Genomic DNA, 16,999 nt, shown 5'->3' on the forward strand with positions numbered 1-16,999 from the left:
CGGGACCGAAAAATTACGGCCCGGTCGCACTGTCGTTGCGACGGTAATCGCAGCCGCCGTTTCACATGACAACGATGAATTCAGTCGGTGCCGTCGGCACCAGCGCCCTAGCGTCGGTGCGGCCTTTCAGTGGACGAAAATTCTTCGGCTGCAATAAATGTCAAACATCGTGGCAGGCGTTGATTTCGTAATAATGGGCAATAATATTGAGCCGTGATGTATTATTAAGTTCAATCAGACGTTTTCGAGATTTTCCTGTCATGTCGCTGAGCTCCTATTGGCTGACTGCTGTGGCCATCGCTGCGACCGCACCGACGCTGCGACAATGCGACCAACTTGTTGAAAGTCTGTCGCAGTGGCCCTGCGACGAGAACGACGCGCATTTCTGTCGCACAGCGGCAGAAATCGCATTGCGCTGCGGCAACAATCGCATCATGTGAAACGGCCTTTAGAGGTCAAATCCAAGAGCCTGATGACCTTCAGGCCCCGCATGGGAGGAGTAGAGCTTTTCGTCCTAAAAAGATCGTTATGGAATACCAACTCGCCCAATCTGCCGTTGTACAAATAACGCAAGCCGCCAAAATTTCGAAGCTAAAAATCGAATGCGTCAGCACACCCTCTGCTCCCCCCCCCCCCCCACCACTTTTTTTTATAGTTCCAGTTACATGTCTCTGCAATGTCTCTGTTTGTCCGTTCACCTTCCTTTCAAGCTTTTTTTTATTCTTTACAGCTGTCTTGATTTCTTCAAATTTTATCCTTTATCATGTAGTGGTGTTAGCTATTGGCTTTTACTCTCGCGATTCTTAAATGCTCATACCCCTCGCTTTTTCGTCTGTGTGTTCGAAAAACCTCAACGTGTCTTCATGCCATCGTGTCTCTCTCGTAATCCAACAATTCAATTTTCTCTCTGGCTACAACTTTTTTTTTCTCGCGGTGAGCTTTTATGTATACTTAATTTGGAGTCGGGTTAACTGTTGGCTTTGTACGTTTCGTTCCTGTGCGTCTTCCTAAATACAAAGCGAAAAATCACGCTCAGTGGTCATGTGTTGCACTGGTGTTGCTGCGCTGTGCACAAAGCCGATGCAAAAACAAATAGACTGACTTCTCGTTCTAATAATTTTTTTTTCGAGCGGCATCGTAACACGCGGCTTCTAAGCTGAAAATTTCAGTTTCCACACAGAAGTGAACAGAGACAGTAAATTATGTACCCAAAAATTCCTGTAGACAGAGTCACTAGTGTAGTTCATTGTACGCGTCGAAGCAAAAAAAAAAAGTGCCTTGATAATAATTGCATTATTTCCAGAAGTAATCGTAATGATATGCCACATATTTGTTTGTGAGCAGTTATAATTATTATAATTTCACTACATTTGCGCAATTTTTAGGAAGCAATTTAAAATGCAATTTAATCACCTATCAAAAACTGCCTAAACTATGCTAAGGCTTAGTTGAAACATTGAGCGAGCGCTGTCATGTTTTAACTTGGCCGTAGCCTTGTTAAGCCAGTAACTTGTTCTCGCTTCCTTCCATTGCTCCAGGTCGGTATCCCTCCATGTAGTTCTTCGCTTCGCTCTGTTCTTCTTTCTTATTCTTCTGCCTTCTCTTCTTTTCTCTTCTTCGCTCTCTCTTTCTCGCTCTTCGCTTATTTTGGTTTATCTTGGCTTGGCTGTTCGCTTGGCTCTTGGCTTGACTAAAACTATAACGGCCTTCAATTACGCGTCGACTTAGGAAATGGGGGGGGGGGGGCTCTCAATAAAGGGGTACTGAAAGGAAGCCCACCGAGAGTTTAAAAAAAAGCCAAAATGCTGTTATAAATTGCGTCACCTATTATCCTCGCGCGAAATTTTTTCGTCTAGCGTCGGTAACACCAGCGATATCGGCAATTAAAAACGGCCTCCGAGTTTTCTCTCTCCACTCAAACAGCGGACCGGGAACGAAAAAATTATTGCTCCGCCCACGAAAGCGCCATTAAGCCAACCGGGCTAGGTTGCTTACTGATTTTTTGTTGCCGCTTGCACTCTCGCCACGACTAAACGAGACAGGAGTGCGTGGAAAGGGAGACATATGCCGGGGTCTCCTGCAACCCGCCTTCTTCGCTGCGTTTTTTTTTTTTCAAGCCAATGACCGCCTTCTACTGCTGACGTCACGCGTTGTGCGAGATTTCGCGCGAAACCCCGGAACCCCAGGCCGCCGCGAGGCCTGGGGTTAATTATAAAGAATTATTTTGTAAACTATCGGCTCACTTCTGCAGACTTGACTTGCATGCGGCACGCATACTCGGCTGCATTTACTGAATAATGCACCCATTTGATAGCCACTTCCTGAAACGCTTCAGTATAGTTGAAATGTGGGTCAGTTGGTACATGTTCGGGAAAAAAGCCAGTCAAAAGACGGAACACAGCGAAGAGACGAGGCACACAAACGACGACTTTATCAGACACCCTTTAAATGCACTCGCCGTAAGATTATTGTGCGATATATAATACGTCAGTAAATTATGGCTTCATTGCCCTCGGGTGACAGAGCCCTGAAGACATTGTGACTCACTCTGTATCGTGGATACAGGCTGCCAGATTAATTCTGACCAAAATTTTGGCACTCGGATGCTTACACATTTCACTCGCCACATTGGCTCCGTGGCTGTGGTGTTCTGCTCCTACGACAATGACATGAACCAACTCGGCCAACAATGCACCCGGCTGAGCCAATGTCGCGGGATCGGATACCTGCTGCGGCATGAGTGGATGCGGTATGCTAAAAAGCTGGTGTGCTGCGAAATCTAATTGCACGCTTATAATGCGCAGGTGGTTGGGATTATTCCTGAGCTCTGAACCACTGCGGTTTCTTGTACGGCTCACCCGCAACTTCGGGAAGCTGGCCTTCACATTCCGTACCGTTCCCGCATTTCGTCGCCCGTCACAAGTATCGGTCAGCGCTGCAGAAAGGAAGCGCATGCGACTGCTCTCGTATGAGGCGCTGGGAGGCGATTCCGAAACTTCCGACACCGGATCTGCCCTCGATATCTTAAAAGTCAAATATATGACGCGTGTGCACGTGACGACGGCGCAGTAGGAGAGAGGAAACGGGCAGGGCTAATAAACGCAAGGCTTTCTCCGCGATCATCATTCCCTGGGCGGCGGTCGGACTCGGCAGCAGGTTCTGTCCTCGGCGGTGTTCTCGCAGGGTTCCTTGACTAGGTGAGTTCGTGCAACACATTTTTCACGACCTTCCACGAAAAAGGTGCCAGCATAAGTGACTTAGTGCCGGCGCCTGATGTACAATTACTAAGAGCTCTGTGACCTTCGCTTTCAGGGACGGCGAACAGCCTTGAAGCAGTTCTTAGCATTGCCATATCTTAAACCAGATGAAGAAATCTCAGATCGAAATTTCTGCACGCGCAAGTTTTATTATTATAAAACTGTTATAAGGAAGAAAAATATTTAAAGTCGCCGTCCTATGTTTCTAAGACAAGGGTCCAAAACTAAAAACTGCACGAACTCCCTTTTAGAGGTGAGGTGCTCCGTTATTCGTTCTTTTTCTTTTTCGGATAGGTGCGTGCACAGAATGCCCTACAGCCACATGTTGCTAATATTGTATCGTATGAAGCCCTTTTATACGCTTTAAAAGCCTGATTTTTTGTTTTGTACATGTAAAGTTACCCCTCTGCTATAATGTGTATTGCCGATGCAAGTCCGACATCAATAAATGCATTTAGCTCCCATTGCCTACAAACTCAGGTCAACATCGTCCTCCAACTAGAGCAAAGCTGACGCCCAAGCTGAAGTCGAAACTTCCCGAAATGGCTCGAAATTTCTCGTCCGAATGGTATGCAGCGCACACAAAAAAAAGTGACTGGATGTTTAATCTTGTGGTAGTCCGTATTTCAGCCGAATGCGTGGTACGGAATGCTGATTCGAGACGGAGTGTTTAGTAACATGGACGCAGGATGCTTGTTGCGTCTATGCCTCTACTGTCTCGTTATCACCACACACGTCTGAGCTCTAATACTTGCTTGTAAGCTTTTCACTGATAGAGTTGGAGTAGGGGAGGGGATATGTGGACGTGGAGGTAGGGGCGTAGGAGGTTGGCCATAATCAGTCGGACTGTTGGTTACCCTGGATAGGGGTGTCCCTTACAAGTGTTTCTTTAGACAGCCTATATACCATCGATGCGCTTTGTCAATAAAATCTATGTGATTTTTATAGACAAATCGTATATAATAGACTCTAGGAAATACAAATTCTATAGAGAGTCTATAGACAATCTATATATTTATGGCCACACACTTTTCTTGGAATTTTGTCTCTAGACTGTATATATACGAATGAAAATCTCTATAGGAAGGCAATATAGTCTTATGAGGTCTATAAAAAGTCTAAAAACCATTTTTATAAACGGGTGTGGGTGCAGAGTAGGCATACGTTGTGGGGACCTGCCCTGCAGCCCCCTGAGTTTGCTTTCCCGCGAGGCACCGTGCAGCAGCAGTCGTACCCCGAGGATGAGCGCGTTCCCTTGCCAGTTACATTAACTGGCAAGAGAGGGCGCCAGCGTCGCTGCGGGGGAGACTGCTGAAGCCTGCCCGCGGGAGATGGGCTCTCTTGGGCCGGGATAATCACCGTGGGCGGACGCGTCGCTCGGGTCTCCGCTCTTCGCCGACGGGGCGAAGAAGCGACGGGGAGACAGGCTCCCGTACTCGTCCCGTCCGGCCTGCGGAGTTTATATCCCTTGCCCTAGCGCGGGCGAACATTCGCTCGGAACCTTGCTGGTGAGTCGGACGCCCTCGATTCATTAGCGTACCTTGTTGCTAGCTGGCGTTATTGTTTCTGTAGCAATAAATGCCTGTTTGTGTCAGCCAATGTGTCGTTCCTTTGTTCCCCCAGAGCAAGGCCCGCCGTGGTCGGCGAGCGCTCGGTAGCGTACGCGATCACGGGGTGGGGTCCGGGCGGCTTTGAACCGTGTCAGCCGCGATTGAGTGGGGAGAAAGTACCTATCTCCCCATGTCAACCCCACATCTGGCAGCCCAACGTGGGGCCTGCTCTTGGAACATTGGACGACTGTCGGTTCGGTTCGAGGAACGCTCTTTGTCCGGACTTGACAAGTGCTAGGCCTAGAGTGAATTTTGATCGCTAGGACCTGCGGCATGCTTTCTTGAGTGCGAGGTGTATTGCGCTGCAGCATGTTTGAACTTTTCGACATGCTCAGCACATTTTTTTTTCCCTGGAGTTTCTTCGTGAGAATCACTTGGTCCGCATCGAGGGAGCGCGAGGCCTAGCGCCCGCGGAGTCGCCGAGCCCGAAGCGAGTGAGTACGGAAGCCGCGTGGGTGGTCCGAGTTTCTGTATATATTTTCTCTACTATCTCTTTTTCGACTCTGGGAGTCGCGGCTCCGGGAGCCGGGTGGCCTGGGGCCACGGGTGCCGCTACGAGCTCGCTGGTATTGCAGCTCGGCACCGGGCGCTCCGACACCGTCCGATACGGTGGGCGCCGACCGCTCAGAAGCTGCTTTGTGCAGTGAGCGGGGTAGGACCACCCCACAAGGCTGATGTCTCCTCGCGGCTGCGCGCACAAAACCCGTTTCGGGTCTTTGGTGTGGTCACGGTCGTTGTCGGAGTGGTCGTTAGGCCTGAGGCTTTTCGGAGCTGCCTGCACCACATTAAAAGAGACATGACCACCGGACCGTGACGTTGAGAGGGGGCGCACTTTGCTGCCCGTCCGTTTTTTTTGTAACCTCGCACGAACTGAGCAGTCTCGTTCAACTCAAGAAAGGGCTTTGTTCACTCGAACTTTGCGTTTGCACAGCCGCCGACACGTTTTGCTAGCGAGTTAGGCATTGTGCCACGAGGCCCTTGCGGATGCCGTTTCCCCTCCCGTGACCTACGTTAAAGGCACGCCGAGAGCGTTTCGACAATTTTGCAGATCCGGTGGAGCCACCCAGGCTTGCTGACCGGTGCACATCGTCTCGCTGCCACCTGCTGCGACGGAGCGGCCTGTATCCTGTTCGCCGCATCCATCCGGGGCAGCTGTGGCGAGACCAGACAGCAGTCACCTCCGGCTGCTGCTGCCCTGGCGACTACTGCAGGATCCTGGCCTGCAGTTTTCCCACCGGCCTTCGATTCGCGGGCCTGCGGACACGGTAGTCCGCGGGCCATACGAGTCGTCCCAGCGGAGACCTTCACGCCGCCTTCGGAATACCGCGGAAGTCTGCGTGGGCGCTGTCGGCGTGACCTCCGCTGCAAGACGTGCCTCAAAGACATGAAGACCAGGAGACTCCTCCATAGCATGTACTTTCAGGCGCGTGGGTCTATTTAAGGTTGGGGGGATGTGGGGACCTGCCCTGCAGCCCCCTGAGTTTGCTTTCCCGCGAGGCACCGTGCAGCAGCAGTCGTACCCCGAGGATGAGCGCGTTCCCTTGCCAGTTACATTAACTGGCAAGAGAGGGCGCCAGCGTCGCTGCGGGGGAGACTGCTGAAGCCTGCCCGCGGGAGATGGGCTCTCTTGGGCCGGGATAATCACCGTGGGCGGACGCGTCGCTCGGGTCTCCGCTCTTCGCCGACGGGGCGAAGAAGCGAGCGATCCAGGAGCGAGCGCATCGAGCAAGGCATAACTGCTTCTGCACTTCTTTGCAGCTGTTGAAACTGCACGGACGCTGCTGCACAATCACCGGAGGACTACACGTGCTGCTGAGGGGAGCTATCGCTGCTGCTTCCGGGGGAGCCTGCCTTACCTGCGACCAAATCTCCAGCGGCAGATCCTGACTAAGCGCCGACGCATTGCATCGACATCCCGGCCTTCAGCTATAAATTGGCGCACCAGCGCCAGACAACCATCATAACAGCGAGCGATCCAGGAGCGAGCGCATCGAGCAAGGCATAACTGCTTCTGCACTTCTTTGCAGCTGTTGAAACTGCACGGACGCTGCTGCACAATCACCGGAGGACTACACGTGCTGCTGAGGGGAGCTATCGCTGCTGCTTCCGGGGGAGCCTGCCTTACCTGCGACCAAATCTCCAGCGGCAGATCCTGACTAAGCGCCGACGCATTGCATCGACATCCCGGCCTTCAGCTATAAATTGGCGCACCAGCGCCAGACAACCATCATAACAGCGAGCGATCCAGGAGCGAGCGCATCGAGCAAGGCATAACTGCTTCTGCACTTCTTTGCAGGTGTGTAGCATTGAATTATTCTTATTTAGAAAATTTGCTACCCGCTCGGCGCCTTGATCGCTCGCTGTTGAAAAATGGGTGACAAACCACCTGGTACAATCAAAGATCTGCTGAAGTATGTAAATGATCAGAATGCCGTCCTTAGAAAGGAAGTAGAAGAACTGAAGCAAAGCATGACTTTCATGAACGATTCCTTCGAAGCCTTTCGCACGACAGGTGAAGAACTCGAGGCCTTGAAGAAAGAGCACGCAGCCCTAAAACTAGAGAAAGATGAACTAGCACAAACCTTAGCAAAAACGCAGAAGGAACTGATTGAACTAAAGCAATACTCCAGGCTTTCTAACGTGGAAATTAAGGGCATCCCGGAGACCGAGGACGAGTCACTGGTAGAAGTGGTCCAGAAAATAGGTGAAAAAATTGGAATGGACGTAGAAACAACCGACATAGACGTAGTACATCGTGTTCCCACAAAAGAAAAAACGAAAAAGAACGTCATTGTCAAGTTTGCTTCACGCGCAGCTCGGGACAAATTTTTGCAGTCTGCAAGGAAAAAGAGGCTATCCGCAAATGACATTGGTTTTTCCGAGACCACACCCGTGTACCTGAACGAGCACCTGTGCCCCGAATACAAAGCATTGCTTGGAATGGCAATTGCCCGAAAGAAAGCCAACAACTGGAAGTTCGTCTGGGTCTCTAACTCTAAAATACTGGCAAGGAAAGCAGAAAATTCCACTGTCATTCACATAGCCACTCGCGACGACCTGTCTAAGATAGTATAGCCGTTTCCTTTTTTCTAAAGCATTGCGCTTACATAGCGACAAGCATAAAAATGCTGAACAACACAGCCAGAATACGTGGAAAAAACATATCTTTACTACACTGCAACATTAGAAGTCTGCATAAAAACTATGACTCACTCGCTGCCTTTCTTTCTCACCAGAAAATGCGATATGACGTCATAGCAATTTCAGAAACGTGGCTTAAAGGAGACGAATCTCTGAATCTACCTGGTTATAAATTTGTGTCCTTGCCAAGAGCGGCAGGTTCTAGAGGCGGTGGTGTAGCTTTTTACCTGTCATCGGAAATCACTTACAAAAAATTACTGGACATTACAGAGACCAGTATGGGTAACTACGAAATGCTCTTTATAGAACTAGGAAACAACATGGTTATTGGTGTCATGTACCGTCCACCCATGTCTAGAACTCAGCCATTTTTGGACAAACTAGAAGAGGCACTGTACAGCCTCACAAATAAGGAAAAAAAGGCGGTTATTTGTGGCGACGTTAACATCAACACAGCTGTTTCATCTAGTAGTGAATACGTAAATCTTTTGTCATCCTACGGCTTTCAAAACCATATAGCAAGTCCAACCAGAATAACGCCAACATCATCATCTACAATAGATCACATATTATCAAATTTGGATGTCAGCCGCTTGAAATTTGGTGTGATAAAATATAACATTACAGACCATTTCCCGACCTTTCTTATCGCTCCTACAATAGCTGTACATCATTCCAAGGACAACACTCATATGTCACCAAGATGGGACTATGAGGCAACAAAAATTTCTATCCAAGAAAAAGACTTTTCAAGCATCGATTTTGATGACGCCAACAAAGCATATAATGCATTCAGCACGCTGCTTTCATCATGCTGCGTCCAAAAGCAATACAACTCTCGCAGAGCATGGCGCCTTCATTCACCTATTTGTCCTTGGATGAATGAAGAAATACTCTCCATAATCAGACTAAAAGAGCATTGGCATACTAAGTTGATGAAAAATCCAAACAACAATTATTACAAGGAAAAGTACAGAAGCATACGGAATATGTCACTTTCTATGATGCGGAGGCGAAAAAAACAGTATTATAGCAACCTGGTTAAGAAAGCCCAAGGTAACTCAAAAGAAATATGGCGGATAATCGCTTCCATTACTAGATCCCTCGAGAAATGTAGTATTTTGCCAGAGCTCAGTGCCTTCAACTCTGACCTAGCATGTCTTGCTTCAACGTTCAACCATTTTTTCCTTAACATAGGTAATAGTATAGCTGCCACCTTGCAAATCAACTCTTGTACTGTTTTGCCAACTCCGTGCTCTAATACTTTTGCTTACACAGAGATAACAGCTGCCGAAATTGTTGCTGTCGTCCGCCAGATGTCGCTTAATAAAGCTATGGGTCATGACGAAATATCAGTGAACATCATTAAGGACAACATTCATATTTTGTGCCTTCCACTGGAAAAAATATTTAATCAGGCTTTTTTATCGGGTATCTATCCTGAAACGCTCAAGATTGGGAGAGTTGTACCGATCTACAAAAACGACAATCCCAATGATGTAGAAAATTACCGCCCAATCACCATACTGAGTTGCATTAATACGCTCTTCGAAAAACTAATAGCTAAGAGAATACAGGATTTTGTTGAAAAATATGGCATCTTAGCCAGAGAACAGCATGGTTTCCGCAGAGGTCATTCTACAGGCACAGCAGTACACTCAGCAACAGAAATAATTAACCGGGCTTTAAATTCAAACAAGATTATTATAGGCATATTCCTTGACATTAGAAAAGCATTCGACACTGTTAAACATGACATTTTGTTACAGAAACTTGAAAGTTATGGATTTCGAGGACCAGCCATCAATTTTTTCCGTAGCTACCTAACTAACCGCATGCAATTCGTGCAAATCTCAGATCAAAGATCTTCAATGGGGGAAGTTAGGACAGGAGTTCCGCAAGGGTCAGTACTTGGCCCCCTGCTTTTTTCCCTCTTTATAAATGATTTTCCTCGTTTCATTGAGCATGGACAAGCAGTCATGTACGCAGATGACACAGCTCTACTAATACCTCATCAGTCGGCAGAAAAGGCTGAATCACTTGCAAATGATAGCCTCCAAAAAGCAGCAAATTGGTTTAGCACTAACAAACTAGCGCTAAATGTTAAAAAAACAAAGTTCATTGCTTTCACCTCCCGTCGTAAATCTACCCCCGTAGAATGTAGTCTCCATCTCGATGGATTACCAATTGAACGGGTTCAAAGCTACAAATATTTAGGAGTAACTCTTGATGAGAATCTACACTGGGCACCTCATATAGAAAACTTATGCAAAAAGTTAACCTCTGGGTGCTATGCACTAATTAAAGCACAAAAACATTTTGACAAGAACACACTACGAATGATATATTTCAGCGTTTTCCATAACCATTTAATATACTGCATTGAATCCTGGGGTTTCACCTTCGCATCTTACTTAGCAAAAGTTAGCACTCTCCAGAAAAGGGCTGTCAGAATAATATCATATGCACCGAGAGCAATACCATCCAAACCTCTTTTTGATGAATTAAACATAATGCCCTTCACCAATGTACGTGAGTACAAAACGGCCATTTTAGTCCGCCAGATAATTAGCACGAACTCTCCACATCCTTCTTCCATATTCATCTCTCCCAAACGTGACACTAGGCAGGCACAGCACAATAATTTTAATTTACCCATAGCTCACAACATATACGGGCGGCGCTCAATTTCTTTTATCGGGGCTAAAATATGGAATACCGTGCCGTGTTACATGAAATACACGTCCAACTTTGTTTCTAAACTAAAACGCCACTACCTTAACAAGCAATCTGATGCACCAAGCTAAACACGTGTTGTTGCTCATAGCAATGCTCCATATAGTGATTGTTTAACTCTGACAATGTTTGTAATGGATCCATCACTAGCCATAGCGGCTAAGGATCCAGATGACTACACAGCATTTTGTGTATAAATTTCTGCGTGAATAAACGTTCTGATTCTGATTCTGATTCTACTCGTCCCGTCCGGCCTGCGGAGTTTATATCCCTTGCCCTAGCGCGGGCGAACATTCGCTCGGAACCTTGCTGGTGAGTCGGACGCCCTCGATTCATTAGCGTACCTTGTTGCTAGCTGGCGTTATTGTTTCTGTAGCAATAAATGCCTGTTTGTGTCAGCCAATGTGTCGTTCCTTTGTTCCCCCAGAGCAAGGCCCGCCGTGGTCGGCGAGCGCTCGGTAGCGTACGCGATCACGGGGTGGGGTCCGGGCGGCTTTGAACCGTGTCAGCCGCGATTGAGTGGGGAGAAAGTACCTATCTCCCCATGTCAACCCCACAACGTCAGGCAAGACCTTGCGTCACGTTCGGTCTATAAGTGGACCGTCCCTCGGAACAAGCGCAGTGAGTGACACGGTATCACAGGGAGCATCGAAAATACAGTTTAAAATTTTTAATAATAATAATAATAATAATGTTCACCTCACTACCATAATATACATGATGGAAGAATTCCAACAATAAAAGCTGCCCCTTGGGCAGCTTGACTGGGCCATGGACACCCAGCCACTGACTTTGACCGCAAAGCGGTGGCTCACACAACTTACAATACATAAATATTAAACAATATTACACACGATCAAGACGGGTGTTTTCCGTAAGAAAAATAAAATGGCATACACGAAGTAAACAAGCGAACAATACATTTCATTTGCACAGGCGAAGAAGGATATCGAGTGCATATAGCAAAAAAGGGGATCACGTCACAGCGTCTTAGAGGAAACGTACTTCACTAGTATGAAGCCTCATTAAAGTGCTACTGAAAAGTTTTGTTTCTTCTTCTTCACAAAATACGCTTCGTGCTTTTTTGTTATTGCACTCGCGCAGGATCTTAACTTGATTCAGGGGAGCCTCTACGAATACACGCTGACAAAGTCGCCATTATCATTAGGTAGGCTACGCCAAATTCACAACAAAGACTCCTCCCATTAGTTTTCAATTACACCCGTCCTGCGCAATGCACGCTCACCTCGCAATTACTATCAAGCTTGAGGAGGTACGGTGCAACATCCGCCGCGTTATAAGCTTCGCTTCAAAGACGACTGTGCGGTGACAAGATGCAGAAATATAGGTTAAAAATCTTCCCGCCAGTGAAGTCAAACTCGTCATGTCCTTACCAATGAGGACGGGTCGACACCGTTCGGAAGTGAATTATGGTGTGCAGCGTAGCCTCTGAGATACGTAATTGAAATTAGTGCCAACGCGTGCATTTTACTTTGCGGAATCGGCCCGAGATGACGACACCTGTATTCCGTTTTTTGCTCTTTTTCTAGCTTACAAAAGCTCCGTTTTCGGTGAGAGTGGTCTCTTTGTTACTAGAACGTGGTACCCTGTAGATATAGATCAACTTCTATCTGCCTTGAGTATCCCTTTGGGAACATTCGCTTTATAATTAGATCGCCTGAAAGGACGTTTCGTCCTACGTTCAAAATCTGCCACAAGATGCGCACATAATTGGCAGGAAATGTTGATTTGAAATTCCCTAGATTGGTTAACAAGTGCGTTAACGTCATTTGTACGATGCAGTTTCGCGTCAAGGCCGCACCACTTGACGCCACGTGACCCTCATGATGCCATGCACTCTTAACAACCTGTCCGAGTACCTGGTCTATTCAGATTGAAGATAGGAGGCAGGCTTTATATTCTTTCGGCTTACATGTACACTTTCGGCGTCTGAAACCAAGCTTATCTAAGCTCAGTCTTAGGCGCAGGTGCGTCAGGCCAAGCATAACAATTTCATAAATCCGGAGGATGATCCTTACACAGGTGCTGAGCCGTAAACGTGCAGCATGGATGACGATGCTATTCCCTGCAGCTAGATCTGCTGCCGAAAGTTCAGACACTGTGTCGTCTGCTGTTTCCATCCGTCGTGGGAATAGCAGGTTCACGGTCCACTCACTTGACGTGATTTCTCTGGTTTGCCGGGAGTTCGTCTCTGTTGTTATTCCTTAATTGTGGAAACTGCGACCATTGCGTTACACATTCTTTGACCCCAGACAATGCGGACACCGTGGTGAGATTCGTTAACGTACATCTGCTCAGTTTTATAGCGTGGCAATGCATGAAATAAAAAAAAATTCACGAGCCTTGACAAGAGCTCTTTTCTGTACCTCGTTATGCGTCACGATTTGAGTGACTTCCCGAAGCAATCATACGTAGTTATCTCCTCCCCGTCGTTTCCCTGCAGAAAAGGCAACCATGTCGTCGACATCCAAGAAGCACCGCAGCTTTACTTCTGAGCCAATGGGAAACAAGAGCGTCACGGACCTTGCTGGCATTGGCGACAGCCTGGGAGGTCGGCTGAGAGACCAGGGCTTTATGAGAGTAAGACGACCCTCGGATTTTGCGCGCATTTTGCATTTACGGACTCCATAAGGACACTTAGATGAACAAGGAAACGAGCAGGAAAACGCCGATGGGCAGGGCACGCGAAGGCGGATCTGCCGTCCGCGCTGTTGTCTGTGGTGTCGCAGAAATATACCCATCAACAGCGAAAACCGGACCGGAGGCAAGAACCTGCAGGCAGCGTCGCCAAGAAAAACCGAAAGGCACAGATCACAGGCGCGAGGCTTTCAGGAGCTGAGGCCGGCCGTTACGTTCATAAACTGCCACGGTTTGTCGAGCAGAGAAGCATGCCATCAGACCCACAGTACATACTATGTGAAACTGGTACGAAATGACTGATTATCGGTCGTCGTGACTGTCAACAAACCAAATGTAATTTCTCCGTTTAAGACGTAAAGTTTCCCGCCTAACTTCCACCAACTAATTCATTGTAAACTAAGCAGTTCGGACGCTCTCCACATGCGGACTTTGCAAACCCGCAGCGTTTGTCATCACTAACATTCGTTCATACCACGCCACTTTTTTTAACACGTGCTAACAATCCAAAATTTTCTGAATTTCCAGAAACAGTTAACGAATGGAATGCTTTACTTGTAAAAATTATCTTGAGCGATCACTTTTACATTGAGGTTCATAACTTTTACGTCATTTATTTGCTGTTTGTTTTATTTTTGTAGTTATCTCCCTATTTTGTTTATATATATAAATTCTCTGCCTTTATCTTTTCTTTGCTCTCGCAGTATTCACTGACGTGAACATTTTTCTCGTATATTTGTGCCCTTCCTGTTTGGACCAAATGAAAGCCCTGCAGTATTGAATAAGGAATGAATAAATATACCATATGGGGTCACTCTGCGTCCAGCCGGCCGGGAAGGCGAGCTTCCGTGCAAGCTACACGCAGGCGTTATTCAAGTACGCAACACGTTTCCCCAACCCGTGGCGCAGAGTCGCAGCCACGGCAGGTCCGGACGAAATAGGCAACGGCAGGGCACGCTAGGAAATAGTTTATTATCCTAACGCGAGGTAAAGCACACTGCGGAAGAATGTTCTATCCGTAAAATAGATGTTCAGTAGCTCACCAAGTCGTTGACGTCGACCGGCTTTGGTGTTCGGGGGCCGGCGGGCAGCGGACTCCCTTCCCGCCGCGCGTTCCTCCCCTTTTATCCCTTCGGGCATTGCCTCCCTGGCAGCAAATCGTTGCCGTCAAGCTTAGGCGTGCTACCCTCTCCGCAGATGGCAGCGCGCTGCCGTGACGTCACGTCAGTGCTGGGGCGGAAATGAGCAGAGTCGCGGGGGTGCCTTCTCTCCGCATTCCTGGTGGTCAGCGCGCCCGTGTAAGTCACGGTCGCCGCTGGCGCGTGGGACGAGGAGGGGATACCAGTGTATCCCACAACCAGTAATAGCAAAAATAATAAGGATTGCTTTCTCACTCGCCCCTTTGTTATTGTTCGGTCGTGCCTTTGATACCACAGAACCACCAAAGGAGATTAGTTGCCGACTATCTTTTCAATGACGCTAGAGGCTCTATAGCTATAGTTGTACCAGTGGCAGGGTAGGGAATCGAAGCAGTCGTAGTAGAGGAATCGCAGGACAATAAGGTCTTACTATCAAATCAAATAAGTTAATTTTTATTGAGTCCGTAACAGACCGCGTGCCTTCCGATTCTGCCCAAAGGCTGCCGTAATAAACACAAATAAAATTCTAAGTAACACTACATACGAGTGTCTCTACAACGGAAACTAGTCTACAAGAGCAACAAATGAGGAAATGACAAAGACATAGCTTACATTGCATAATACGTGAGTTCAAGGAAAGAACATGTTTTCAATGCAGTGGAGAAAAACATTTTAAATGTAAACAAGGCAAGCAGTAGTCCGTATACATTAGTCACAATCGCATCAGCATAGCATGAATTCTTTATTTTGTATCTCTACCAGTTAGAATTTTGAAGCCCCATTTACAGAACGTATACGATTGCATTTGTACCGTGTCATATCCGGTATGTTATCTTTTCAGGCCGACAATGTCGTTGGACAATACTTGCTGATGAGGCGCAATGAGGACCGGTTTACCTCCTGGCTGTCGAACGCCAGCGGCGCCAACCGCAGGCAGGCGCGAGACTGCTACCGCTGTGTGGATGACTGGTGCCAGAACTTCATGTAAACGAGCCACACTGCGCCTGCGTCACTGCAATTGCGGCGTCCCCATTTCCCTCTTGTTTAATCAGGCTATCATTGACCTTGAAAAGATCGCGAGACACCGTTCAGCACTCTTCTCAGCTTTTCATGCAGCGACTCTTCAGATTCTGCCTGACTGCTGCGTCATCATGGGCTTTGTTTCGTCATCGAAGATAACACGCCCCAATGAACAGCTTTCCTGCGTAAGAGGTGCAAAAACTAAATCTGTCTGTAGATTGGAAATGGCATCAGATTGAAATCCGCCCAGGCGAATAAATAGCAGTGTGGATAAAATAAACAAGCAGTCAATCAATTAACATGCTTGTGGTGACTGTTGTTTTATTCTGCAAAGTAGACAGGCGCAGCTCGAACTGGAGCAAATTTGTTTAGTACGAAAGCACTACTTCACGAGGTCTAAACGGTACGCAGAGTTTGTGTGAATATTGACCTTGGCAAAACCTACAATAGCAACAGCCCATGCAGAAATAAAATAAACATTGGCGCGACTGGGTGTCGAACCAGCGGCGGTGCGAACAGATCATGGTCACTGCACGAGAACGCTATGCCATCGCCACAGCCGGCCACATAGACAGACAGATAGATAAATTTAATGATACGAAGGCAAAGAGGTTGGCCTGAAAGATTGATATCTGGCCTGCTACTCTGCACTGGGGAAAGGGAGGAGAAGAAAGAGGGTCCTGATGGGTGACGATGTGGTGAGAAGAGAGATGCTGGAATTACAACGGGAGTAGAGGCCCGTGTCACTCAAAAAAATATGGGCGGCTTGGCAACTCTGCGGCCAAGCGCCTAGCGGTAAGTCCTCCCACACTGCACGGCATGTATCGCATGGAAATACCCTGAATTAACGAACACACGACACAGTAAACTTCGCAACCGCATTTGCTGTGGAGGTTCATTGTGTGGGTTTTCCGTTGGCTCTGAAGTCTGAGATATAATCACGTGTCAGGTAGTGCATCTGCGAGCCGGGTATGATGCAGCAAAATAAAAGCTGCTAACACTGTGTCACAACTTCACAACTGCTAAAGCGAGGTCCAGGCGTTCAAGGAGGGTCACGAAAGGGGCAGTTCACAGACGGCGTCAAGGTGGTTTACAGCCGTCCTTCCACACGCAAGGTCTCAGAATAAAGCAGAAAATATTCATGCACGGAGAGAAAGGAATTTTAATCCCTCGTGAAAGGTAAGTAGGTCCCGTACAGGCCGGTCACAGTATATCGAGCTGAACACGGGTGCAGAGATGATAATGGAAAACATGCCTTTGTATAAGTGTTTCAACGCTGAAAACAAGAATTCAGCAATAAGACGAACGAATAACCGACGAACAGCAAAAACACCTATTCAATTCATCCCCCTTCCCCCCAATCATGAACAATCACAAAAATGAGAAAAAAAAAACAATGATGACCTCCAAAGCAATCACTAAGCTGACCTGTAAGAAC

At 47.5% G+C, this 16,999-nt stretch overlaps 1 protein-coding gene across 1 annotated transcript; it reads left to right on the top strand.

Moving 5' to 3' along the window:
- Nucleotides 1-3,061: 3,061 nt before the first annotated feature.
- Nucleotides 3,062-15,860, top strand: LOC144107882 (barrier-to-autointegration factor-like). Its single transcript, XM_077641105.1, has 3 exons — nt 3,062-3,197; nt 13,209-13,345; nt 15,383-15,860. The coding sequence occupies exons 2-3, from the start codon at nt 13,220-13,222 to the stop codon at nt 15,527-15,529; spliced, it is 273 nt and encodes a 90-aa protein (XP_077497231.1). The 5' UTR covers nt 3,062-3,197; nt 13,209-13,219; the 3' UTR covers nt 15,530-15,860.
- The last annotated feature ends 1,139 nt before the right edge of the window (nt 15,861-16,999 follow it).

The sequence above is a fragment of the Amblyomma americanum genome, chromosome 10 (assembly GCF_052857255.1).
Source record: "Amblyomma americanum isolate KBUSLIRL-KWMA chromosome 10, ASM5285725v1, whole genome shotgun sequence".
Lineage (NCBI taxonomy): Eukaryota > Metazoa > Arthropoda > Arachnida > Ixodida > Ixodidae > Amblyomma > Amblyomma americanum.

Coding starts and splice junctions, on each gene's coding strand:
- LOC144107882 (XM_077641105.1), top strand. CDS start 13,220: ATGTCGTCGACATCCAAGAAGCACCGCAGCTTTACTTCTGAGCCAATG. Junction 13,346..15,382: donor GAGACCAGGGCTTTATGAGA/GTAAGACGACCC, acceptor TTATCTTTTCAG/GCCGACAATGTCGTTGGACA.